At 36.1% G+C, this 26,309-nt stretch overlaps 1 protein-coding gene across 1 annotated transcript in view; it reads left to right on the top strand.

Annotated features, from left to right (window-relative positions):
* The window catches only part of LOC136857464 (sodium/calcium exchanger 1), a 250,240-nt gene extending 224,431 nt beyond the window's left edge, over positions 1-25,809 (top strand). Inside the window, exon 8 of the mRNA XM_067136181.2 lies at positions 22,571-25,809. Coding sequence (XP_066992282.2) covers positions 22,571-22,775 — 205 coding nt within the window. The 3' untranslated portion in view covers positions 22,776-25,809. The remainder of the gene's footprint in view (positions 1-22,570) is intronic.
* The last annotated feature ends 500 nt before the right edge of the window (positions 25,810-26,309 follow it).

Genomic DNA, 26,309 nt, shown 5'->3' with positions numbered 1-26,309 from the left:
GACACATTTATATTACAATGTAGGTGCTCGCTAAGGGGGTGAAAATGGGGGTGGATTTAAAATGAGTGTATCTATATCTCAAAACTTTACAAGTTTGCAGATGTAAAAATTGGTATTTAGAATTTCCTTTAAAAATAAAGAAACACATATTTTTTTGTTTTTGGAAAATCCCACTAGGAGGGGTGAAAAAGGGTGAAAAAGGGGTTGAATGCCTTTAATGAGGATACTTATATCTCAGAAACTGAAGACATTACAGACCTGAAAATTGGTATTTGGAATCTCCTTTAAAAATAAAGAGAAACATATTTTTTGTTTTTGGAAAATCCAATTAATGGGGAGTGACAAATGGGGTGAATTTTTTGAAAGACTACATTATATCTCAAAAACGTCAAATGTTACAGACGTAAAAACTGGTATTTGGAATCTCCTGCAAAAGTAAAGAAACAAAGGTGATTTGTTTTCAGAAAGTCCATTTAAGGGGAACTGAAAAGGGGGTGAAATTTTAAAATGAGCATGTCTCCAGTATATCTCAAAAACTAAAGTGAAAAATTGTATTTTTTTTATCTCTATTAAAACTAAGAAACATGTACATTTTTGTCTTTGGAAAAACCACTTGGGTGGGGAGGGGTAAAAAGACTGAAAATGAGGTTGAATTCTTTTTTTAGGATACTGATCTCAAAAACAGTCCGACTCGTTGGCTGAACAGTCAGCGTACTGGCCTTCGGTTCAGAGGGTCCCGGGTTCGATTCCCGGCCGGGTCGGGGATTTTAACCTTAATTGGTTAATTCCAATGGCACGGGGGCTGGGTGTATGTGTTTTCTTCATCATCATTTCATCCTCATCACGACGCGCAGATCGCCTACGGGTGTCAAATAGAAAGACCTGCACCTGGCGAGCCGAACCCGTTCTGGGATATCCCGGCACTAAAAGCCATACGACATTTTCATTTCATCTCAAAAACAGATGTTACAGACGTGAAATTTGGTATTTGGAATCCCCTTTAAAAATAAAGAAATATGTATTTTTTTCTTTTCGGAAATCCACTTAAAGGTGGGTGGGGGTAGATTTGAAAAATTATTTGAATTATTTGTATGAGGATACTATTATCTCAAAAACGAAAGATGTTGCAGACATGAAAACTGGTATTTGGAATCTGCTTTAAAAGTAAAGAAACACGTATTCCTTTGATTTCGAAGAATCGGATGAAGGGGGATGAAAGAATTGAAAAATTAATTGAATTAATTGTATGAGGACACTTACATCTAATAAGATGTAAAAACTGGTATTTGAAACCTCCTGCAAAAGTAAAGAAACATAGGTGATTTGTTTTAGGAAACTCCACTTAAGGGGAACTGAAAAGGGGGTGAAATTTTAAAATGAGCATGTCTACAGTATATCTCAAAAACTGAACATGTTACAGAAGTGAAAAATGCTTTTTTTTATCTCTATTAAAAATAAACAAACATGTATTTTTTGTTTCTGGATAAAACACTTGGGTGGGGGGTAAAATGACTGAAAATGGGGTTGAATTCTTTTTATTATTATAGTGATATCTCAAAAACTGAAGATGTTACAGGCATGAAATTTGGTATTTGGTATCTCCTTTAAAAATAAAGAAATATGTATCTTTTGTTTTTGGAAATCCACTTAAAGGGGGGGGATTGAAAAATTAGTTGAATTATTTGTATGAAGAGACTACTGTATTATCTCAAAAACAAAAGATGTAGCATACATGAAAACTGGTATTTGCAATCTGCTTTAAAAGTAAAGAAACACATATTCCTTTGATTTTGGAAAGTCCAATGAAGTAGAGGGGGTGGGGGGTGAAGGAATTGAAATAATGAATTGAATAATTGTATGAGGATACTTACATCTAATAAAAACTAAAGTTGTTACAGACGTGAAAATTGGTATTTGTATTTCCTTTAAAAACAAAGAAAAATTGCATTTTTGGGGGGGAAAATCATCTTGGAGGGTGGGCGTGAAAAGGATTTGAAGAGGACACATATCTCAAAAACTGTAGATGTTACATTCTTGATAATTGGTATTTAGAAGATCCTTTACTAATGAAGAAACAAGTACTTTTTTCTGGAAAATTCACCTAAGGGGGGAGGGTGAAAGGAAGTGAAAGAAAGTGAATTATTTTTAGGGGGATACTTATATCTTAAAACTGAAGTTAACAGACGTGAACATTGGTATTTGGAATCTCCTTTAAACAAAAAGAAACACGCCTGCTTGGTGGGGGGGAGCACGGATATCAATTTAACAGCTGTGGGGTGAAAAAGCAGTTGAGATCAATTGATTTTACTGTTCATAATGTACTTGATTCTGATCATAAACCGATCATTTTTAAACTTTCCTTGGTTCGTTTTTTAGAGCCATCTTTCCTTTGGAGAATTTAAAGTTAGTTTACAGTAGATTCTCCTGGCATATAAATAAAAATGTAAACACATTTGAAATACACGATAGAAATGATATTGACCGTGTAATTGTTTACTTGTATAATAAGGTCGCTAGTTGCTTTACATCGCACCGACACAGATAGGTCTTATGGAGACGATGGGACAGGAAAAGCCTAGGAATGGCAAGGAAGTGGTCATGGCCTTAAATAAGGTACAGCCCCAGCATTTGCCTCGTGTGAAAATGGGAAACCACAGAAAACCTTCTTCAGGGCTGCTGACAGTAGGGTTCAAACCCACTATTTCCTGGATGCAAGCTCACAGCTGCATGCTCCTAACCGTACGGCCAACTCGCCCGGTATAATAAGGTCAATAATGCACGGAAGTATATCATTCATATCGCCAGAATTCCCGCGCAATTGCCTACGTGCGACAATGGTGCTGGTCACGTTGTCAGTAATGACAATGGCAGCAGATGTAATTTATCACCAAGTAGCGGTCTTGCATCTTGCTGCGGGGTCCAGAACAATAATAATAATAATAATAATAATAATAATAATAATAATAATAACCTAAATTAAACTAATATCACCCACCCTAATAATAATAATGTCCTGGACCGTTGTCAAAATGTGCGGACTGCGCTGGAAACGGGTCCTGGCCAGGTAACGACTATGAATGCAGTCTGGCCGCGGGTTCAGTACCGCCAAGGCACCCAAGATGACACCACGCCGGATCTCCTCAAGGATTTGATCCATATTAAAAAGCTTATAGGAAAAAATGGCAAAGTTTTAGGGACCCAACTGACCGGACGGAATACCTGGAGCTAGCCCAGGAAGTATGAAATCGATTGCTGGAAAGAAAGATCGAAAAATGGGGGGAACTTTGCCATCAGATTGTGAATTTTGGCGGATTACATATAAAATATTAAGCATTCAACTATAAATTTCAGTATAATACCATAGCGAAGCACGGGTATCTTGCTAGTAAGCTAATATGGGAAGGACAGCTGATTCAGAAAGTGATGGAACCAACTAGAGGGAAAAATATCCTGGACATGGTGCTGATGAAACCAGATAAGCTCTATAGAGAAACCAAGGTAACAGATGGTATTAGTGATCATGAAGCTGTTTTTGTTGTAGTTAAAAATGAATGTGATAGAAAGGAAGGTTTTAAAAGTAGGACTATTAGGCAGTACCATATAGTTGATAAAGCAGGCATGAGGCAGTTTAAAAAAAAGTAAATATGATTGGTGGAAAACAGTAAATAAGATGTAAACAGTCTCTGGGATGGGTTTAAAGCGAATGTTGAGGAATATGAAAACAGGTTTGTACCTTTAAAGGTGGTAAGAAATGGTAAAGACCTGCCTTACTATAATAGAGAAATAGAGACTGAGAAGGAGGTGCAGATTGGAAAGAAATAGAGTTAGAAAGGGCTGTGGAAATAAAGAGAAATTGAAGGAACTTACTAGGAAATAGAATCTAGCAAAGAAGTCAGCTAAGGATAACATGATGGCAAGCATAATTGGCAGTCATACAAATTTTAGTGAAAAATGGAAGGGTATGTATAGGTACTTTTACACGTTCCAAGAAGGACATTCCAAGAATAATTAATGAACGAGCGGAGTGTGTATGTGAGGATCTTCAAGAGGCAGAAGTACTCAGTCAGCTTTGTGTAAAGATTGTTGGTTACAAGGATAATGTCCAGATAGAGAATGTGACTAATGCTAAAGAAGTATTAAAATTTACATATGATAACAATGGCATTTATAATAAGATTCAAAAGTTGAAAACCAGAAAAGTGGCTGGAATTGATAAGATTTCTAGGGATATACTCAAGACAATAGGTTGGCATATAGTTCCATATCTGAAGTACTTATTTTATTATTGTTTGGTTGCAATTGTTGCAATGTTTGGGTTGGGAAGAATTGAGAGAAAGAAGAAGAGCTGCTCGACTAAGTGGTATGTTCCGAGCTGTCAGCGGAGAGATGGCGTGGAATGACATTAGTAGACGAATAGGTTTGAATGGCGTTTATAAAAGTAGGAAAGATCACAATATGAAGATAAAGTTGGAATTCAAGAGGACAAACTGGGGCAAATATTCATTTATAGGAAGGGGAGTTAGGGATTGGAATAACTTACCAAGGGAGATGTTCAATAAATTTCCAATTTCTTTGAAATCATTTCGGAAAGGGCTAGGAAAGCAACAGATAGGGAATCTGCCACCTGGGCGACTGCCCTAAATGCAGATCAGTATTGATTGATTGATTGATTGAAGGAGCTGTACCAAATGAATGGAGAGTTGCTATAGTAGCCCCTGTGTATAAAGGAAAGGGTGATAGACATAAAGCTAAAAATTACAGGCCAGTAAGTTTGACATGCGTTGCACGTAAGTTTCGGGAAGGCATTCTTTCTGATTATATTAGACATGTTTGCGGAATTAATAACGGGTTCGATAAAAGGCAGTTTGGGGTTAGGAAAGCTTATTCCACTGAAGCACAACATGTAAGATTCCAGCAAAGATATAGCAGATATCTTGGATTCATTAGGTCAAATGGACTGTATCACGATTGACCTGTCTAAAGCATTTGATAGCGTGGATCATGGGAGTCTACTAGCAAAAATGAGTGCTATTCGACTAGACAAAAGAGTGACTGAATGGGTTGCTATTTTTCTAGAAAATAGATCTTAGAGAATTAGATTAGGTGAAGCTTTATCTGACCCTGTAATAATTAAGAGGGGAATTCTTCAAAGCAGTATTATTGGACCTTTATATTTTCTTATATATATATAAACTAGCAAGATACCCGTGCTTCGCTATGGTATTATACCAAAATTTATAATTGAATGCTTAACGTTTTATATATAATCTGCCAAAATTCGCGATCCGACTCGTTTCTGAGAGAATCCGCCAAAATTTGCGATCTGACACGTTTTCTGAGATATTACGGCAAAGTTCCTCCCATTTTTCAATCTTTCTTTCCAGCAATCGATTTCGTACTGCCCGACCTAGGTCCAGGTATTCCTCCCGGTCAATTGGGTCCCTAAATATTTGCCATATTTTCCTATAAGCATTTTTAATATCGATCAAATCCTTGAGGAGATCCGGCGTGGTGTCGTCTTGGGTGCCTTGGCGGTATGGAACCCGCAGCCGGACTGCATTCGTAGTCATTACCCATCCAGGTCCCTTTTCCAGTGCGGTACGCACATTTTGATGACAGTCCAGAACATTATTATTATTATTATTTTTTCCTGGACCCCACAGCAAGAAGCAAGATGGCTACTTGGCGGTAAATTATTCTGCTGCCATTGTCATTGTTGACAATGTGACCAGCACCATTGTCGCACTAGGCAAGTGTGCGTTATTTCTGGCGATATGAATGACATACTTCCGTGCATTATTGACCTTACTATAGAGGTGAAACATTGCACGATGAATCTCATTCCTATCGTTTATTTCAAATGTGTTTAAATTTTTATGTATATGCCAGGAGAATCTACTGTAATCTAAAAACAAAAAAATGAAATGTCGTATGGCTTTTAGTGCTGGGATATCCCAGGACGGGTTCGGCTCACCAGGTGCAGGTCTTTCTATTTGACACCCGTAGGCGACCTGCGCGTCATGATGAGGATGAAATGAGGATGAAGACAACACATACACCCAGCCCCCGTGTCATTGGAATTAACCAATTAAGGTTAAAATCCTCAACCCGGCCGGGAATCGAACCCGGGACCCTCTGAACCGAAGGCCAGTACGCTGACCATTCAGCCAACGATTCGGACATCTAAGAACATTCTCCAAAGGAAAAGATGGCCCTTGGAAATGAACCTAGGAAAGATTAAAAATGATAGGTTTATGATCAGAATAAGTACACTGAAAATCCACAGACTGTTTCCAGTCATTTGACCGGCTCAAGAATGGAATGAATAAAGCCCCCATCTAACGGCGAGGATAGGAATTGTGCCGGCTGCCGAGGCCTGTCACACTCCTCTGGGGCAATAATTAATGACTGACAAATGAAATGAAATGATATTGGAGAGTGTTGCCAGAATGAATGATGACAGTGAAAACCGGAGTAGCCAGAGAAAAACCTGTCCAGCCTCCACTTTGTCCGGCACAAATCTCACATGGAGTGACTGGGATTTGAACCATGGAACCCAGCGGTGAGAGCCGGTATGCTGCCGTCTGAGCCACGGAGGCTCCTTATAAGTACATTAAGAACAGTAAAATCAATTGGTCTCACCTCTTTCTTCACTCCACCGCCGTTAAGTTGATTTACCCCGCCTCCCCTCCCCCCAAAAGGAGGCACGTTTCTTTTTGTTTAAAGGAGATTACAAATACCAATGTTCACGTCTGTAACTTTCAATTTTGATATATAATTATCCCCATGAACGTAATTAACTTTTTTCACTTCCTTTCACACTACCCCTTTTAAGTGAATTTTCATGCAAAAAATACTTGTTTCTTTAATAGTAAAGGATATTCTAAATACCAACTATCACGACTCTAACATCTTCAGTTTTTGAGATAGGTGTCCTCATGAAAGGAGTTTAATTCCTTTTCACTCCCGCCTCCCAAGATGATTCTTCCACCCCCCCCCCCCCAAAACGCGTTTTTCTTTGTTTTTAAAGAGATCCAAATACCAATTTTCACGTAAGTAACAACTTAAGTTTTTATTAGATATAAGTATCCTCATACAATTAATTCAATTAATTTTTCAATTCTTTCACCTCCCACCACCCCCTTCATTGGATTTTCCGAGAATACATGTTTCTTTACTTTATAAGCAAATTCCAAATACCAAATTTCATGTCTGTAACATGTTCAGTTTTCAGATATCAGTATCCTAATTAAAAGAATTCAACCCCATTTTCAGTCAATTTTACCCCCACCCCCGACAAGTGTTCTTTCCGAAAACTAAAAAACCACTTCTTTATTTTTAATGGAGATAAAAAATACAATTTATTATTCTGTAACATGTTAAGTTTTTGAGATATACTGTAGAAATTCTCATTTTAAAATTTCACCCCCTTTTTCGTTCCCCTTAAGTGGAGTTTCCAAAAGAAATGACGTATGTTTCTTTACTTTTAGAGGAGATTCCAAATACCAATTTTTACGTCTGTAACATCTTATGTTTCTGAGATATACTGCAAATATAATCTTTCTAAAAATTAACCCCAATTTGTCACTCCTGTATAACCCCCATTATTTGTATTTTCCTAAAACCAAGAATACGCGTTTCTTTATTTTTAAAAGAGATCCCATATACCATTTTTCAGTTCTGTAATATCTCCAATTTCTGAGATTTAAATATCCACATTAAAGGCTTTAAAACACCCTTTTTCACCACTCCCATTAGGATTTTCAGAAAACAAAAAAGATACATGTTTCTCTATTTTTAATGGAGATTCTAAATATCAATTTTTATATCTGTAAACTTTTATTTTGAGATATAGATACACTCATTTTAAAAATTCACCCCCTTTTCACGCCCCACTATTTGGATTTTCCGAAAACAAAACAAAAAATACACATTTCTTTATTAAAGGGGATCCCAAATACCAATTTTCAGGTCTGTAATATCTTCAGTTTCTGAGATATAAGTATCCTCATTGAAGGCATTCAACCACTTTTCACCCCCTTTCACCCCTCCTATTGGGATTTTTGAAAACAAAAAATATATGTATTTCTTTATTTTTAAAGGAGATTCCAAATACTAATTTTTACATCTGTAAATTTTTAAAGTTATGAGATATAGATACACTCATTAACAAAATTCACCCCCCTTTTCAACCCCCCCTTAATTGGATTTTCCAGAAACAAAAAAATACGTGTTTCCTTATTTTTAAAGGAGATCCCAAATACCAATTTTCAGGTCTGTAATATCTTCCGTTTCTGAAATATAAGTAGCCTCATTAAAGGCATTCAACCCATTTTTCACCCTTTTCCACCCCTCCTATTGGGATTTTTCGAAAACAAAATAATACGTGTTGCTTTATTTTTAAGGGAGATTCTAAATGTCAATTTATACATCTGTAAACCTTTAAAGTTTTGAGATACAGATACTCAATTTCAAAATTCACTCCCCTTAGCGACAGAATATCCAAAAATCCACCCTAAGCAAGCACCCACATGTTAATATGAATGTATCCCCAAAATTTCATTTCTTTATGTCCAGTAGTTTTGGCTCGGCGATGATGAAACAGTCAGTCAGGACAAGTTCTTTTATAGTGTATATATAGACTAGCAAGATACCCGTGCTTCGCTACGGTATTATGCTGAAATTTATAATTGAATGCTTATTGTTTCAGATATATAATCCGCCGAAATTCGCGATCTGACTCGTATTCTGCGAAAATCCACCAAAATTCCCGATCTGACTGGTTTTCTATTATTTTACGGCACGTTTCTTCCCATTTTTCAATCTTCCTTTCCAGCAATCGATTTCGTACTTCCCGGGCTAGGCTCAGGTATTCCTCCCGGTCAGTTGGGTCCGTAAATCTTTGCCATCTTTTCCTATAATATTTTTAATATGGATAAAATCCTTCAGGAGATCCGGCGAGGTGTTATATTGGGTGCCTTGACGGCACTGAACCCGCGGCCGGACTGCATTCTTAGTCATTACCCGTCCAGGAGCCGTTTCCAGCGCGGTCCACACATTGACGACGTTCCGGAATATTATTATTATTATTATGTGTTGCTGGAATGATTGATGACAGGGAAACCGGAGTATCCGGAGAAAAACCTGTCCCGTCCCCGTTTTGTGCAGCACGAATGTCACATGGAGTGACTGGGATTTGAACCACGGAACCCAGATGTGAGAGGCCGGCGCGCTGCCGCCTGAGCAACGGAGGATCCTTATAAGTACATGAATAATATTAAAATCAATTGGTCTCACCTCCTTCTACACCCCACCGCCAGCCCCCCCCCCCCCAAAAAATTAAAAGAATTCTTGTTTCTTTATGTTTAAAGGAGATTCCAAACACCAATGTTCCGTCTATTACCTTCAGTTTTGAGATATAAGTATCCCCATAAAAATAGTTTACTTTTTTTCACTTCATTTCACAATACCCCCCCCCCCCACTAAGTGAATTTTCCCGCAGAAAAAATACTTGTTTCTTTAATAGTAAAGGATCTTCTAAATACCAATTATCACGACTCTAACTTCTTCAGTTTTTTATTTATGTGTCCTCATGAAAGGAATTCAACTCCTTTACACTCCCGCCCTCCAAGATGGTTTCCCCACCAAAACGCGTTTTTCTTTGATTTTAAAGGAGATCCAAATACAAATTTTCACTTCTGTAACAACTTTAGTTTTTATTAGATGTATGCATTCTCATACAATTAAGTCAATTAATTTTTCAATTCTTTCACCCCCCCCCCCTTCATTGGATTTTCCGAGAATACGTGTTTCTTTACTTTTAAAGCAGATTGCAAATATCAAATTTCACGTCTGTAAAATCTTCATTTTTGAGATATCAGTAGCCTAATTAAAAGAATTCAACACCATTTTCAGTCACTTTTACTCCCCCCACCACCCAAGTGGTATTTCCGAAAACTAAAAATACACGTTTCTTTATGTTTAATAGAACAAAGATGGCCTAGGCCACCATAGCTGAATTGGTAGAGCAACCGACGCGAAATCGGGAGGTTGTGGGTTCGGATCCCACTGGTGTCCGGCTGGCCATTTTTGTTCTGTACTTAACATCTCTTCAACACGTACTAAATGTACGTAACACGACCTAATAGGTTGAAAATCGGTTTCGATTACAATGCGGTCGTGAAAATTCAATATTCATTGACTTGGCCCTCAACGGGCAACTTAAACACACTGTACAGTGTTATGGTAGTAGTACCAGACCTGTAGCTCAGATCCTTTCCAACAGAACAAAGATGGCCTAGGCCACCATAGCTCAATTGGTAGAGCAACCGACACGAAATCGGGAGGTTGTGGGTTCGGATCCCACTGGTGTCTGGTTGGCCATTTTTGTTCTGTACTTAATATCTCTTCAACACGTACTAAATGTACGTAAGACGACCTAATAGGTTGAAAATCGGTTTCGATTACAATGCGGTCGTGAAAATTCAATATTCAAAAGAATACGTGTTTCTTTACTTTTAAAGGAGATTCTAAATACCCATTTTTACATCTATAAAATTTAAAAGTTTTGAGATATATATATATACACTGATTTTAAAAATCACCCCCTTTTCAACCCCCCCCCCAATTAATTGGATTTGCCACAAACAAAAATATACGTGTTTCTTTATTTTGAAAGGAGTTCCCAAACACCAATTTTCTGGTCTGTAATATATTCAGGTTCTGAAATATAAGTAGACTCATAAAATGCATTCGACCCCTTTTTCAACCTTTTCCATCCTTCCTATTATGATTTTTCGAAAACAAAATATACGTGTTTCTTTACTTTTAAAGGAGATTATAAATGCCAATTTTTACATCTATAACCTTTAAAAGTTTTGAGATATAGATACACTCATTTTAAAATATTACCCCCTTTTCACCTCCCCCCTAATTGGGTTTTCCAGAAATAAAAAAATACGTGTTTCTTTATTTTTAAAGGAGATCCCAAACACCAATTTTCTGGTCTGTAATATCTTCAGTTTCTGAGATATAAGTAGCCTCATTAAAGGCATTCAACCCCCTTTTCACCCCTTTTCACTCCTCCTATTGCGATTTTCCGAAAACAAAAAAATACGTGTTTCTTTATTTTTAATGAAGATTCTAAATACCAATTTTTACATCTGCAAACTTTAAAAGTTTGGAGATATAGATTCACTCATTTTAAAAATTCACCCCCTTTTCACCCTCCCATTAATTGGATTTTCCAAAAACAAAAAAGTACGTGTTTCTTTATTTTTAAAAGAGATCAAAAATACCAATTTTCAGGTCTGTAATATCTTCAGTTTCTGAGATATAAGTACCGGTATCCTGATTAAAGGCATTCAACCCTTTCTTCACCCTTCTCACCCCTCCTATTGGGATCATCCGAAAACAAAAATATACGTGTTTCCTCATTTTTAAATCAAATTCTAAATACCAATTTTTACATCTCTAAACTTTTAAAGTTTTGAGATATTAGATACACACATTTTTAAATTTCACACCCCTTTTCACCCCCTTAGCGATAGAATATCCAAAAATCCTCTCTTAGCGAGCACCTACATCTTAATATGAATGTATCCCCAAAATTTCACTTATTTATGTCCAGTAGTTTTGGCTCGGCGATGATGAGTCTGTCAGTCAGTCAGTCAGGACAAGTTATTTTATATATATACTAGCAAGATACCCGTGCTTCGCTACGGTATTATACTGAAATTTAGAACTGAATGCTTTTTTTTTTACATAATCCGCCGAAATTCGCGATCTGATCTGTTTTCTAATAGATTACGGCAAGTTTCCTCCCATTTTTCAATCTTTCTTTCCAACAATCGATTTCGTACTTTCCGGGCTAGGTCCAGGTATTCCACCCGGTCAGTTGGGTCCCTAAATCTTTTCCATCTTTTCCTATAAGCATTTTTAATATGGATCTAATCCTTCAGGAGATCAAGCGTGGTGTCGTCTTGGGTGCCTTGGCGATACTGAACCCGCGGCCGGACTGCATTCTTAGTCATTATCCGTCCAGGACCCGTTTCCAGCGCGGTCCGCACATTTGACGACGGTCCAGAATATTATTATTGTTATTATTTATTATTATTATTATTATTATTATTATTATTATTATTATTATTATTATTATTATTATTATTATTATTATTATTATCTTAGATGTTCTGGACCCCACAGCAAGATGCAAGACCCGTACTTGGCGGTAAATAACATCTGCTGCCATTGTCATTGTTGAGAATGTGACCAGCACCATTGTCGCGCGTAGGCAAGTGTGCGGGATTTCTGGCGATATGAATGACATACTTCCGTGCATTATTCACCTTATTATAGAGGTGAACAATTGGACGGTCAATCTCATTCCTATCGTTTATTTCAAATGTGTTAAAATTTTTATTTATATGCCAGGAGAATCTACTGAAATCTAAGAACGTTCTCCGAAGGAAAAGATGGCTGTTGAAAACGAACCCAGGAAAGATTAAAAATGATCGGTTTATGATCAGAATAAGTATATCCTAGATCTACTGCCTGTTTCCAGTCATTCGACAGGGTCAGGAATGGAATGAATAAAGCCACCATCTAGCGGCGACAATAGGAATTGTGCCGGCTGCCGAAACCTGTCGCACTCCTCTGGGGCAATGATTAATGAATGACAAATGAAATGAAATTATACCGGACAGTGTTGCAGGGATGAACGATGACAGGGAAAACCGGAGTATCCGGAGAAAAACCTGTCCCGCCTCCGTTTTGCCCACCACGAATGTCACATGGAGAGACTGGGATTTGAACCACGGAACCCAGCTGTGAGCGGCCGGCGCGCTGCCGCCTGAGCAACGGAGGCTCCTTATAAATACATTATGAACAGTAAAATCAATTGGTCCCACCTCCTTTCACACCCCACCGCCGTTAAGTTTATTTAACCCCACCCCCCACCAAAAAAACTAAAAGAAGGCGTTTTTCTTTATGTTTAAAGGAGATTTCAAACACCAATATTCACGTCTATTACCTTCTGTTTTGAGATAAAGATAATTCACTTTTTTTCACTTTCACACTTCTCTCCCCCCATAAGTGAATTTTCCGGCAAAAAAAAATACTTGTTTCTTTAATAGTAAAGGATCTTCTAAATACCAATTATCACGACTCTAACTTCTTCAGTTTTTGATTTATGTGTACTCATGAAAGGAATTCAATTCCTTTTTCACTCCCGGCCCCCAAGATGATTCCCCCCCAAAAACTTTTTTTTTGTTTTTTTTTGTTTTTAAAGGAGAACCAAATACCAATTTTCACGTCTGTAGGCCCTAACAACTTTAGTTTTTATTAGATGTAAGTATTCTCATACAATTAAGTCAATTAATTTTCAATTCTTTCACCCCCCCCCCCTCCCATTCATTGGATTTTGCGGGAATAGGTGTTTCTTTACTTTTAAAGGAGATTCCAAATTTCAAATTTCACGTCTGTAACATCTTCATTTTTGAGATAACAGTAGCCTAATTGAAAGAATTCAACACCATTTTCAGTCACTTTTACCCCCCACCCAAGTGGTATTTCCGAAAACTAAAAATACACGTTTCTTTATTTCTAATAGAGAAAAACTACCACCATTTTTCACTTCTGTAACATGTTAAGTTTTTTAGATATACTGTATAAATCCTCATTTTAAAATTTCAACCCCTTTTTAGTTCCCCTTAAGAGGAGTTTCCAAAAACAAATCACGTATGTTTCTTTACATTTACAGGAGATTCCAAATACCACTTTTTACGTCTGCAACATTCAACATTTCTCAGATATTCTGTAGATGTAGTCTTTCAAAAAATTCACCCCAATTTGTCACTCCTGTTTAACCCCTCCTATTGGGATTTACAGAAAAAAAGTGTTCCTTTATTTTTAAAGCAGATTCTAAATATCAATTTTTACATGTGTTTTGAGATGTAGATACACTCAATTTAAAAATCCAACCACTTTTCACCCCCCCCCCTATTTGGATTTTCCAAAAGCAAAAAACCATCATGTTTCTTTATTCTTAAAGGAGATCCCAAATACCGATTTTCTGGTCTGTAATACCATCAGTTTCTGAGATATAAGTATCCTAATTAAAGGCATTCAACCCCTGTTTCACCCCTCCTATTGGGATTTTCTGAAAACAAAAAATACATGTTTTTTTATTTTTAAAGGAGATTCTAAATACCAATTTTTACATAGTATATGTAAACTTTTAAAGTTTTAAGGTGTAGATACACTCATTTTAAAAATTCACCCCCATTTTCACCCCCATGATTTGGATTTTCCAAAAACGAAAAAATACCTGTTTCTTTATTTTTAAAGTAGATCCCAAATAACAATTTTCAGGTCTGTAATATCTTCAGGTTCTGAAAAATAAGTAGCCTCATTAAAGGCATTCAACCCTTTTTTCACCCTTTTCCACCCTTCCCACTGGGATTTTTCGAAAACAAAACAATACGTGTTTCTTTATTTCTAAAGGAGATTCTAAATACCAATTTTTACATCTCAAAACTTTAAAAGTTTTGAGATATAGATACACTCGTTTTAAAAATTCACCCCCTTTTCACCCCCCCCCCCATTAATTGGATTTTCCAAAAACAAAAAATACGTGTTTCTTTATTTTAAAAGGAGATCCCAAACACCAATTTTCAGGTCTGTAATATCTTCAGTTTCTGAGATATAAGTATCCTCATTAAAGGCATTCAACCCATTTTTCACCCTTTTTCACCCCTCCTATTGGGATTTTCCGAAAACAAAAAATACGTGTTTCTTTATTTTTAATGAAGATTCGAAATACCAATTTTTACATCTGTAAACTTTCAAAGTTTTAAGATATAGATACGCTCATTTTAAAAATTCACCCCCCTTTTCACCCTCCTATTAATTGGATTTTCCAAAAACAAAAAAGTACGTGTTTCTTTATTTTTAAAAGAGATCAAAAGTACTATTTTTCAGGTCTGTAATATCTTCAGTTTCTGATATAAGTACCGGTATCCTGATTAAAGGCATTCAACCCCCTTTTCACCCTTTTTCACCCCTCCTATTGGTATTTTCTGAAAACAAAAAAATACGTGTTTCCTTATTTTAAAAGAAGACTCTAAATACCAATTTTTACAACTGTACACTTGTAAAGTTTGGAATATAGATACACTCATTTTAAAATTTCACCCCCCTTTTCACCCCCTTAGCGACGGAATATCCAAAAATCCTCTCTTAGCGAGCACCTACATCTTGATATGAATGTATCCCCAAAATTTCATTTCTTTATGTCCAGTAGATTTGGCTCGGCGATGATGAATCAGTCAGTCAGTCAGTCAGTCAGTCAGGACAAGTTATTTTATATATATAGATTAGCTTCGCTTGCATGGATTTCGTAATTTGATCAGAGTAATCGCTCCTCGGCACTGTACTAAGAGACTATCTGAAAATCCCTAAAGTATAAAAACTCAACCCAAAACTGAGTTTCATTTACCCCAGAAATGGGGCTAAGACGACCCGGCGACATAGAACTCTACATGAGAAACAGTCTTCTTTCAAGTCAAACAATAAATACATGTTTCTATATTTTTAAAGGAGATTCTGAATACCTATTCCCACATCTGTAACATATTCAGTTTTTGAGATATACCTACATAATATCCCCATAGAAAGAATTCAACCTCTTGGTCAGTCCTCCCCCTACCCCCATCTAAGTGTATTTTCTGAAAACAAAAATACATGTTTCCTTATTTTTAAAGGAGATTCCAAATATCAATTTTCATGTCTGTAACATTTTCCATTTTTAAGATATGAGTATTCTCATAAAAATTATTCAACTATTTTTCACTACTTTTCACTCCCTGTTAAGGGCCCTCTCCAAAAACAAAAAGGTGCAGATTCCTGTATTTTTAAAGGTCTTTCCAAATACCAAGTTTTTTGTCTCTAGCATGTTAAGTTTTTGACATAAAATGTAAAATGAAATGGTGTATGGCTTTTAGTGCCGGGAGATCCCAGGAAGGGTTTGGCTCGCCAGGTGCAGGTCTTTTTATTTATCACCCATAGGCGACCTGCACGTCGTGATGAGGACAACGTGATGATGAAGGCAAAAGATACACCCAGCCCCCGTGCCAGGGAAATTAACCAATGATGGTTAAAATTCCTGACCCTGCCGGGAATAGAACCTGGGACCCCTGTGACCAACAGCCAGCACGCTAATCATTTAGCCGTGGAGCCAGACAACAATTTTAATTTTTTGAGATATAAGTATCCTCACACAAAGAATTCAACTAATTTTTCAATTCATTCACACCCTTAAGTGGATTTTCCATAGACAAAAGAACAAGTGTTTCTTTACTTTGAAAGAAGATTCCAAATACAAATGTTTTTGCCTCTAACACCTTCAGTTTTTGAGCTATAAGTACCCTCATAAAAAGAAGTAAACTCCTTTTTCACCCCAGCCCGTTAAGTTGATTTCCCCCAACCCCTCCAGAAATGCATGTTACTTTATTTTTAAGGTGATTCCAAGTTAAAATTTTCACGTGTGTAACCTTAAGCTTTTGAGATATAAGTTTCTCCATAAAAAGAATTAAATTTTTTCACTTCCTTTCACCCTCCCCCTTAAGCAAATTTTCCGAAAACCAAAAGCTTGCTTTTTTTTTTTTAGAAAGGAGCTTCCAAATGCCAATTATCACTACTGTAACATCTTCAGTTTTAAGATATGTGTATCCTTATAAAAAGGAATTAAACTCCTTTTTCACTGCTCCCGCCCACATGTTGATTCCCCACCCCCACAAATGCATGTTTCTTTATTTTTAAAGGAGATTCCAAATACTAATTTTCACGCCTGTAACATCTTTAGTTTTTGAGATATAAGTATCCTCATGCAAAGTATTCAACTAATTTTTCAATTAATTCACCCCCCTTAAGTGGATTTTTCAAACACAAAAGATAACGTGTTTCTTTAGTTTGAAAGAAAATTCCAAATGCAAATTTTCATGCCTGTAACATCTTCAGTTTTTGAGATATAAGTATCCTCATGAAAAGAATTCAATTTCTTTATCACTCCGCCCCCACCTGTTAAGTTGGTTTCCCCCCAACCAAAAAAAATGCGTGTTTCTTTATTTTTAAAGGATATTCCAAATTGCTATTTCCATGTCCATAACCGTCAGTTTTGAGATATAATTTTCTCCAGAAAAAGTGTTCAATTTTTTTACTTTCTTTCACACTCCCCACTCAGGTGAATTTTCCAAAAACAAACTACTTGTTCCTTTAAAAGATCTTCCAAATACCAATTATCACTTCTGTAACATCTTTAGTTTTTGAGATATATGTATCCTCGTAAAAGGAACTCATTTCCGTTTTCATCACCCCCCTTTACCAATTTGATCCCCCCCCCTGCAAATGCGTGTTCCCTTATTGTTAAAGCAGAATCCAAATACCAGTTTTCACATTTTTAATATTTTTAGATTTTTCACATGTATATATACATTCTCATACAAATAATTCAACTAATTTTTCAATCCTTTGATCCCCCCGTTAAGGGTCTTTTCCGAAAACCAAAGAATGCGTGTTTCCTTATTTTTAAAGGAGATTCCAAATATGAATTTTCAAGTCTGCAACATTTTAAGTTCTTGAGATATACTGTAGGCAAGGGTTATTCTGCCCGAAGGCAGGTCCGAACCTCCACAGAGGTGTACCTGAGCCGGAGTTTACGTGCTGTAGGGTGGCCAGTTACTTTCCGCTCCTCCATTCCCTTACCCCCCACCAACAGCGCGTGGCAACCCATCCAACTCCTGACCATGCCAAATGTTGCTTAACTTCGGAGATTTCACGGGATCCAGTGTTTCAACACGGCTACGGCCGTTGGCAGATATACTGTAGACACGCTAATTTTAAAAATTCACCCTCTTTTCAGTTCCCCTTAAGTGGATTTTCTGAAAAAAATATTTATATTTCTTTAATATTACAGGAAATTCCAAATACCAGTTTTCAAATCTGTGATATGTTAGGTGTCTGAGATAATTTGCAGATATAGTCTTTTTAAAAATTCACCCCGTTTGTCACAACTGCTCACCCCCTATTCATCGGATTATCCAAAAACACAAAAATACGTGTTTCTTTATTTTCAAAGCCAACGGCAGTAGCCGTGTTGAAACACCGGATCCCGTGAAATCTCCGAAGTTAAGCAACATTGGGCGTGGTCAGGAGTTGGATGGGTTGCAACGCGCTGTTGGTGGGGGGTAAGGGAATGGAGGAGCGGAAAGGAACTGGCCACCCTACCGCACGTGAACTCCGGCTCAGGAACACCTCTGCGGAGGTTCGGACCTGCCTTCAGGCAGAATAACCCTTACCTTACCTTATTTTCAAAGGAGATTACAAATTTTAATTTTTATGTCTGTAACATCTTCAGTTTTTGAGAAATAAGTCTCCTCATAAAACGTGTTCAACCCCCTTTCCCCCATTTTTCACACCCCTTAATGGGATTTTCCAAAAACAAAAAAGTACATGTTTCTTTATTTTAAAAGGAGATTCCAAATACCAATTTTTACATCTGAAAACTTTTAAGTTTTTGAGATGTAGATATCCTCATTTTAATTATTCACCCCCCCATCTTTTCACCCCCTTAGTGACGGAATATCCAAAAATTCTCCCTTAGCGAGCACCTACATGTTAATATGAATGTATCCCCAAAATGTCATTTCTTTATGTCCAGTAGTTTTGGCTCGGCGATGATGAATCAGTCAGTCAGTCAGTCAGTCAGTCAGTCAGTCAGGACATGTTCTTTTATATATATATAGATTATTATTATTTAGCGTATGACATTAAAAATAAAAAACACACAATCACAAATATACAATACACTATGTAGGTTACAATTTCACCATCAAGCTCTGCAAATAGCCTATACAAGAAGGATTTGGGTCAAGAAAGTCTTTTGGGCTACCCTGATAAGCACTCAGGGGGCACTGTTCCACTATATGACGAACTGTTTGCTTAGGGCACCGCAGCTACATTCCGGGGAGGGAAGTTTGCCCCATTTATAGAGGAAGTCAGCGCACTTTCCATGGCCTGTCCTGATACGATTGAGGGTTGTCCAGGTTTTGCGAGGTAGGTCAAATCCTTTTGGAATACTTGTTATACAGGGGAATGAGAGGTAAAGCTTTTTGCGGATGATGTTATTCTGTATAGAGTAATAAATAAATTACAAGATTGTGAGCAACTGCAACATGACCTCAATAATGTTGTGAGATGGACAGCAGTCAATGGTATGATGATAAATGGGGTTAAAAGTCAGGTTGTGAGCTTTAAAAATAGGAAAAGTTCTCTCAATTTTAATTACTGGATTGATGGGGTGAAAGTTCCTTTTGGGGATCATTGTTAGTATCTGGGTGTTAATATAAGGAAAGATCTTCATTGCGGTAATCACATAAATGGGATCAGAAATAAAGGATACAGATCTCTGCACATGGTTACGAGGGTGTTTAGGGGTTGAAGTAAGGATGTAAAGGAGAGGGCATATAAGTCTCTGGTAAGACCCCAACTAGAGTATCTTTCCAGTGTATGGGACCCTCACCAGGATTACTCGATTCAAGAACTGGAAAAAATCCAAAGAAGAGCAGCTCGATTCATTCTGGGTGATTTCCGACAAAAGAGTAGCATTACAAAATTGTTGCGAAGTTTGGGCTGGGAAGAACTGGGAGAAAGAAAACAAGCTGCTTGACTAAGTGGTATGTACAGCAATTATAATAAGAACTATTTCTTGTCCACCTATTCAGTACAAATCACCTTTTTGGTGTTTACACTTTTATACAATTAATTTGAACAATCCTTCCTGCAGTTATACTCATTTTTATTGCCCTACCATCCTTCCATCTTCTTTATCTTCTTGATGAATCTATAGGCCCACTTATTACAGTAAAAACTGTTGGACACCAATGATATTGAAATTATGAATATATAGACTTTACCACCCCATATGAATTTGACTCGTATATACTCCCTTATAACGAAATACTCGTAGACGGCTTTCGATTATTGGATGTAGATAACTGAACTGCCCTCCATATAAATACACCTATTCAAGTATTAGTAACTGCTGCGGATGTTCTTCACTCTTGAATTGTTCCAGCTTTAGGTGTGAAAGTTGATGCTACTCCAGGTCGATTAAACCAAACAAGTTTTTTTATAAACCGACCTGGCCTATTTTATGGTCAATGTTCAGAAATCTGTGGAACCAACCATAGATTTATACCTATTGTAATCAAAAGAATTAATATCAACTCATTTATTAAATGAATTAACAATATAATAAACTTGTCATCAGATGACTGAAAGTAAGTACTGGTCTCTTAAACCATTTTCTAGTAAATAACACCTACTTCTGATAAAGAAATTAATTCATTTATAACATTAGTATGTCATACTAAAATAATTAAAAGTATGAAAGTATGAAAGTGTAAACACCAAAAAGGTGATTTGTATTGAATAGGTGGACTAGAAATACTTCTTATTATAATTGCTGTGTATAACATCATTCAATATGGAGTAACCATGAGGATAATGACCTGTAAGTGGTATGTTCCGAGCTGTCAGTGGAGAGATGACGTGGAAAGACATTAGTGATGAATAAATTTGAGTGGCGTCTTTAAAAGTAGGAATGATCACAATATGGAGATAAAGTTGGAATTCAATAGGACAAATTGGGGTAAATATTAATTTATAGGAAGAGGAGTTATAGGGATTGGAATAACTTACCAAGGGAAATGTTCAATAAATTTCCAATCTCATTGAAATCATGTAAGAAAAGGCTAGGAAAACAACAGATAGGGAATCTGCCACCTGGGCAACTGCCCTAAATGCAGATCAGGATTGATTGATTGATTGATTGATTGATTGATTGATTGATTGATTGATTGATTGATTGATTGATTGATTGATTGATTGATTGATTGATTGATTGATTGATTGATTGATTGATTGATTGATTGATTGATTGCAATCTACTATCTAATCATGATTATTTTGTTTCCACTTATCTGCTTTCCATGATGTACGTTAGCTTAATCTTCCAGGCCTGTCACTGCTGCTTAGCACTGCGTCATACTAAAGAGGTCCTGGGTTGAAATCTCCATTTCTGGTCCAATGTAATCTGCCATGATCTGATGTCTTCTAGTGGTTCTGTGATGCCACAGATCTCTGGAACTGCACACAAGTGATTGAAATATTGTTTCTGGACACGCATCTTACACACTGGTCTCTACCGATATCACGATCTGATTAACTGGGAACTATTGACTATTCCCGCTATTCAAGAAATTAGTTCATTCCTAATAGCACCTAAGCTATAATTTCACTTCTGCTAAATCACTAGTCCCATGTTCCTAGCTAAGTCTTTGTTCCTTTATTCAAATCGCACAGCAAAGTAATGTAAGCTCCGGACCTTGTCCGCTTTAGAAAGTTCCTCATGAAGCCTCCATCCTCCTGTATTTAAAGGCTCGCCCCTACCCTTCGGCTCACAAAACATCTCAACTAACAAACCTTGTGTTTTGTGTGTTGGCCTGCTTTCACTTTAACGGACATTCGAAATTGGCATAATTCGCAATTACGGCATTATGGTAATTGGTCCATGTTCTCATGTCACTCAAGACGGCCAAATAGCTTATTTTTAGGTAGTTCTAACACTCTCTTCCCCCATATTTCTTCAGCCTGTAGTGGTAATAGGGAGTCCCCCGAAGAAAATCCAAGTCTTCTGTCCCTTTTTCACTTTTGTTTTCTCTCTGTCTACAGTACCATGCCTCTCAGTCTTCTTTGTTTGGCTAGCCAGGCGCACCCAATCTTTGTGCACTGGTGCCTCCCCATTCATACCTCGGAGAATATCTTTCTCATGCTTTAGGTGGTAACTCTATGGCCTAGAACCACTATATCATATGGTTCAGTATATGCATGTGACAGGTGATGCCAAAAGATTGCTGTGTAGCGAGGCAATTGATTCTTGAACTGTGTGACGAATTGTCAGGATCATGGAGGACTATTTATATAGACAATTGGCATAGCTCACATAATCTTTTCAGAGACTTGCTACTGAGAAATACCAATGCTGTTGGAACAGTATGTCAAAACAGAAAATTCATGTCACCCCATTTTGCAGCAATTAACTTTGTTTCAATATAATGAGAGTCTTCACAATAGTCTGAACATCTGTCCAAAATAATTTGAAACTTTTAGCACATGTTGGCCAACTGAAAGGCCCAATTTTTAACTCTAATTAGGCAATACTGAAAACTATTCCTGTACAAATCCTGATAAAATAGTACTTTCTCTTAAATTAAAAATAATAGTTTGATAATGCCAGTGCTAGGAATAAATGTACTAAACATAATTTAATTTAATATGATTTAAGCTGAACCCTTGCAATATTCAGTGCAGCTTTATGTTCAGAATTATGTATTTATGTATACAGATTAACAGCAAAATTATTTATATTGTCCTTCATGTACATATTCAATATGTTTTAACTCTTAATATTATTAGAACTGTTTTTTCATAAACCAAACTTTTTATTTTCCAGCTTGGCGTTTTCTGTGACTCTATTCTGTTCAGGAGCCTTAGCAGCTATTCTTATTCTATTACTCAGAAGGTCAAAAAGAGTAGGCGGTGAACTTGGTGGTCCAAGAACACTTAAAATTGCAACATCTTTATTTTTGTTTGCCCTGTGGATGTTATACATCATTCTGTCCAGTTTAGAGGTGTATCATGTCATACAAGGCTTCTAAAAATGTGCGTGACAGTGCTAGTCAATATCTTTTGTGACTCTGAGTGGAAGAACAAGTGAGAGGTTGAAAACAACCAACAACATGGTGAAGTGAGGAATCACTTGTATTGGCTTGGTCAATAAGGTGCTCTAAATTCTTCAAGAAGTATATGGAGAAGTATAGCAGCCCTGTAAGATGTCTTCAAAAGAATTTGATTTGGGAATAAATGAAGAGTTTACTCCAGCGGTAGGCTATGAATGGTAGGAAAAGGACCACTCAAATTGTTTCAGGTCAAAGACATAAGGGTTTTTGTTGTTAGTCCCTGAGTGCCCAACCTAAATGAATGTAATTTGATGGTGAGCCATAGAAGAATGCTTTGGTTGTGTCATTGTTATGGAATCTATCTGATTCAAAGAAGGAACAATATACTGTAAGTATGGTTTGAAAATGTACTGACTGTTACTACAGCCAAGCAGTGCAGTGCCACCTATTTCAATAGTTCAGTGATTGTGATTTCAACAAATAGGAAAATAGACTTTTATATTGCTGAATGAGTGGTATGAATGATACCTAAGGGACAATAATATGCTTCTTTCTGCCTTTATTAGTTAAATTATATTGTTTACAAAATATAGAGCTAAAAAGAAAATTTTATTGTAAGTTATGCCAAGATTTACAGCAGGTCTGTATTCCAAGGCAGTTGAAGCCAAAAACTCAACCAAAGTACAGTAGTTTATCCAGTAAGGAAGCATATAAGAAAAGGCCTGGAGTACCTCAAGAGAAATATTTTAAAAAGGTCTCAAAATTATAATTTAAATCAAGATTTGTTAGAGGTAAAGATGCCAAGAACATAAAAGTGGCCTTAAAGTAATGTGCCTAATTTAAATTTATTTTAAAATGGAATGTCACCTGTATCTGTTGTTATTTAAGTTTTGTTGTTACATGTTACTGGCAATAAGATGTTCCATACTGAACATGGATTTAAAATAAAATACCTCATTACTGTACTATCTTGGTTGAGTTTTAATCAGCTATATATAGTGTGTAACAGATGTATACATAGCCAAAATGGCCCTGTATTGGCTTGTGTTTCTCCAGAGGTATATGTTTCATTTTGGCTAATGTCATTCAGAAAAGTGAAGTATATCTCTTTATAGCTTGATACTTTAAATGGAGCATTTCTAAAGACAGAAAAAATGCACAATATTTATTTTACCTATTGTTATTTAACTTCATATTTCCATCAACGAAACATCTCATCGACTCGGAAAGTTTAGATCACTTCTATTTTATTTTTATTTTTACAAATTTTATGGCATTAAAATACTGTATACATATTTGCATCTGCAGCTCATAACAATTCATATCCTTTATTACATCATTATTTTATTTATATTGTCCATCATACTGTAGAACTCGTATTATAAAACATACAAGATATTAAATATTACAATGATCTTTTAAATCTTCCTTGCTTCTTATTTGCAATCTATGGTATCTGTGCCAAAACAGAAACTGAAAGCAAAATTGGGAAGAACACTTTCCACAGAAATCTTTTTGGTATTAAGTGGCCTTCCCGGAGAGCAGCTCTTAGTCTGTGACTGCACTGTAATTTAAAGTAAAATTTCCCCATGTCTATTACAGTGAACAACTCTGCATATCACACATATATCCTTTTCCCACACTTTCACAAACCCAACTGAAAATAACAACTAAAGTATGCCTTTCATATATGGCTTCCTTCTTAACAAATCAATTAAAATAGGCGGACAGTATATTAATTTTTAGAATATATCCCATAAATGTGAAACTCAGTGGCACATTCAGTTTGTCATTTTCCTTCAGTTCCCACAATAGCAGATCTGATCCCTACTCTGGTCAATGGCATATGAGAGTATTTAAATATAACAGTTTGAATTTAGCAGCTACCAGCACATTAAAGAACTCCTTCGGAACAAAATTCCAACATCCTGGTGTCTTAAAATCTAGAGGAATTGAGGGGATGTTAAGTAGTTAACATCATTAACTTCCCTTAAATATTACCCAGATTATTTCTTTCCTAATTTAAGACAGATTAAACCATGGAGCTTTATAGCAATGAATGTAGCAAATTTATTGACAATTATATTCCTTTTGACTGGAGTATGATAGACAATACAAGGAAGTTATAATGAACTTCATTCAGTTATTACTATAAAACAAATCAAACGTATGAATTTAAAATGATAGTATCAAAGTGGATCAGAACAAAGATCTAAAAAGTACCTCAGAAGTGTTCTGCAACTCTTGTATCTCCAGGGAGATGTGAGAAATAGTTGGAAGTCAATGATCCACAGCCAGCCCAAGAGTTCCCTGGATAAGAGTAACCAAGGAAGAAGAAGTGGCATATCTGTGGACTGTCTTTCCTTTTGTTTGGATAATTGTGATAAGGAAATTACAAAAAGGACAAAATCTGACAATTTTAAAAATACATTTTCTACCATACATTTTTGGTAAGAATTCTTTCAGACATACCAGTACCTTTACTGAAGTACATCAATATTTTGTAACACAAAGTCTATCTTAAGAAGTATCATTCCTGTGTACATGGTATACACTCTAAATATTTTTTTTAAAATGTCATTCCAATGCATAGCTTGAGATAACTGAATATTAATCTGATGCAAGAATAACTTGATTTGCTTTCATTACAAAATTCTATTAGCAGGCTCAAGTCTTAAGTCCTCGTCACCACTTCTGGTGTTGTTTAAATATAATGATACTTCTCCTTTTAACCCTGTTTCCAGAATTGTTTTAGCAGAATAATGCTAGTAATAACAACAATAAATACTAGGCCTATATATTTTCAAAATTTATATTTCAAACAGAACAAAAGTAAAAATAGGCATTTATTTGTACTGTAAAATGGTGTTCAGTACCGGTATGCACCAAAATTAATGCAGTACGGTACTTTCTTATTCCTTATTTTAAAGGTATTAAGATCATTATTTTTGTTATTACTTTCATAATTTGTAGTTAGCCTTGTTTATTAAAGTTCACATCATCAAATTTCTTACCGGTACCTTTTTGATTTATTATAATACCATAACCTATCCAATTTAATCTACACATTATCGTTTTGTATCTTAAGAATCTGGCAATGATTCAAAATCATTATTACTATTATACTATTACTGTTATAAATACATATTGCTTTTCATGTAAAAAATAGTACAGTATAATGAACAAACTAAAACTCACTACTACTGTCCAATAATCTCTCAAATTAATTAACGGCACTCACAGGATTTTTGTCAGACAGGGTGGCTGAAGGTGTGGAGTATTGGGTCGGGGTGGGGGGTAAATGTCAGCAAATCTCTACATCCTTAAATATTTATACATTTTCTGACCACATGATATAAAATTTTATAATAAATATTAATCTTTTGTCTAATTAAAAATTGTAGAAGAATAAAATATTTTCAATAATGCCAACTGAACGGAAAGCTTGGTAAGTTGACTGTGGATACAGAAGTTGAAATATGAATATTTATTTTATTTTACATAACATCATAT

This window comes from Anabrus simplex, chromosome 1, assembly GCF_040414725.1.
Source record: "Anabrus simplex isolate iqAnaSimp1 chromosome 1, ASM4041472v1, whole genome shotgun sequence".
NCBI lineage: Eukaryota > Metazoa > Arthropoda > Insecta > Orthoptera > Tettigoniidae > Anabrus > Anabrus simplex.
Note: the sequence above shows the minus strand (reverse complement) of the source record. Positions and strands in the feature narration are given on the sequence as shown.